General features: G+C 46.9%; 1 protein-coding gene across 1 annotated transcript; it reads right to left on the minus strand.

The window, feature by feature from the left end:
• Positions 1 to 207: 207 nt before the first annotated feature.
• On the minus strand, positions 208 to 990 carry LOC139553109 (probable inactive protein kinase DDB_G0270444). The gene has a single exon (XM_071365064.1). It carries the CDS (start codon positions 988 to 990, stop codon positions 208 to 210), a length of 783 nt encoding a protein of 260 aa, XP_071221165.1.
• Between the last annotated feature and the right edge of the window lie 922 nt (positions 991 to 1912).

Here is a 1912-nt window from a genome sequence, read left to right on the forward strand (position 1 = left end):
CGTGTCCTACTTCGATCTGTTCAGTAGTAACAACAAGTATTATGAAACATCTATTTGACCAAATAAAACACAAATAGCAAAATAAGCCATTACATTTTTAAAAACAAAATGTTACTCTCATTGACCTCAATAAAAATACTCCTTGCTGGGTAAGTGAAAAATAACAAAAACACGGCAACTGCTGGAGAAGATTGATGTTGGGCTCAGTTATCCCTCTTCCTTCGCCTCTTCCTTCGTCTCTTCCTTCGCCTCTTCCTTCTCCTCTTCCTTCTCCTCTTCCTTCGCCTCTTCCTTCTCCTCTTCCTTCGCCTCTTCCTTCGCCTCCTCCTTCGCCTCTTCCTTCGCCTCTTCCTTCGCCTCTTCCTTCGCCTCTTCCTTCGCCTCTTCCTTCGCCTCTTCCTTCGCCTCTTCCTTCGCCTCCTCCTTCACCTCCTCCTTCGCCTCCTCCTTCGCCTCTTCCTTCGCCTCTTCCTTCTCCTCCTCCTTCGCCTCCTCTTTCGCCTCTTCCTTCACCTCTTCCTTCGCCTCTTCCTTCGCCTCTTCCTCCGCCTCCTCCTTCGCCTCTACCTTCTCCTCTTCCTTCGCCTCTTCCTTCGCCTCTTCCTTCGCCTCCTCCTTCTCCTCTTCCTTCGCCTCTTCCTTCGTCTCTTCCTTCTCCTCTTCCTTCGCCTCTTCCTTCGCCTCCTCCTTCTCCTCTTCCTTCGCCTCTTCCTTCGTCTCTTCCTTCTCCTCTTCCTTCGTCTCTTCCTTCTCCTCCTCCTTCGCCTCTACCTTCTCCTCTTCCTTCGCCTCTTCCTTCTCCTCTTCCTTCGCCTCCTCCTTCGCCTCTTCCTTCTCCTCTTCCTTTGCCTCCTCCTTCTCCTCTTCCTTCTCCTCTTCCTTCTCCTCTTCCTTCGCCTCTTCCTTCGCCTCTTCCTTCTCCTCTTCCTTCGCCTCTTCCTCTCTGCTAGGAAGCAGATGAATGGAAATGTCCCATTGGGATGACATCATTTCAACGTCCAGTTTTTAATTTACATTTGGTTGCATTGTCAACTAACATGAATTCAACGTGAAATCAAGTGTCACCGTGTCAGTGGATTTAGGGTCAAATTTGAATGACATATTGCTACATGTCCTTACTTTGATGACTTTCAAATCCAATCAGTTTTCCATCACATTTAACCTTTTTTGTTGAAATTACGTGGAAACAACGTTGATTCATCCAGTTTTTGCCCAGTGGGATATCGGTCCAGATGAATATATCAAAGCTCTTGTCATCGTTTATTAAGTAGTTGGACTCCTGAGTGGCGCAGTGGTCTAAGACACTGCATCTCAGTGCAAGAGGTGTCACTGCAGTACCTGGTTTGAAATCCAGGCCGCATCACATCCGGCCGTGATTGGGAGTCCCATAGTTGTGGTGCACAATTGGCCCAGCGCCGTCCGGGTTTGGCCTGGGTAGGCCGTCATTGTAAATAAGAATTTGTTCTTAAACTGACTTGCCTAGTTGAATAAAGGTTACACACTAAGTGTATGTGTACATGCCAGTGCTAAAGTATCCACACAGCCAACAAACAAGTTGTACTCTGAATGTCTCTTTCACAAACACACAGAATGAATGAGGATTCTCGACTGTAACTGATGCAATGGTTCAAGCAGCATAACTGGTGTCGCTAGGCAACGCGGTCACACCTGCAACCACACCTGCAGACAATTCATTTGAACGGTTCACAGTCACATTGCAACCATCTTTCACCAAATAGACTGAGGCAAGTTGAGGTCGAATGTTGTCGTGTAGTCTCTGCTCTCACAGACCATGTGGCTTTAATGGATAAGGCTTCACACTTCTGATCAGAAGATTATGGGTTCAAGTCACATCATGACTGTTTAGATTTGATAGCTTTATGTATATTGAACAGGTTCTCTAGTTGCTTAG

Source organism: Salvelinus alpinus, chromosome 25 (assembly GCF_045679555.1).
Source record: "Salvelinus alpinus chromosome 25, SLU_Salpinus.1, whole genome shotgun sequence".
Taxonomy (NCBI): Eukaryota; Metazoa; Chordata; class Actinopteri; order Salmoniformes; family Salmonidae; genus Salvelinus; species Salvelinus alpinus.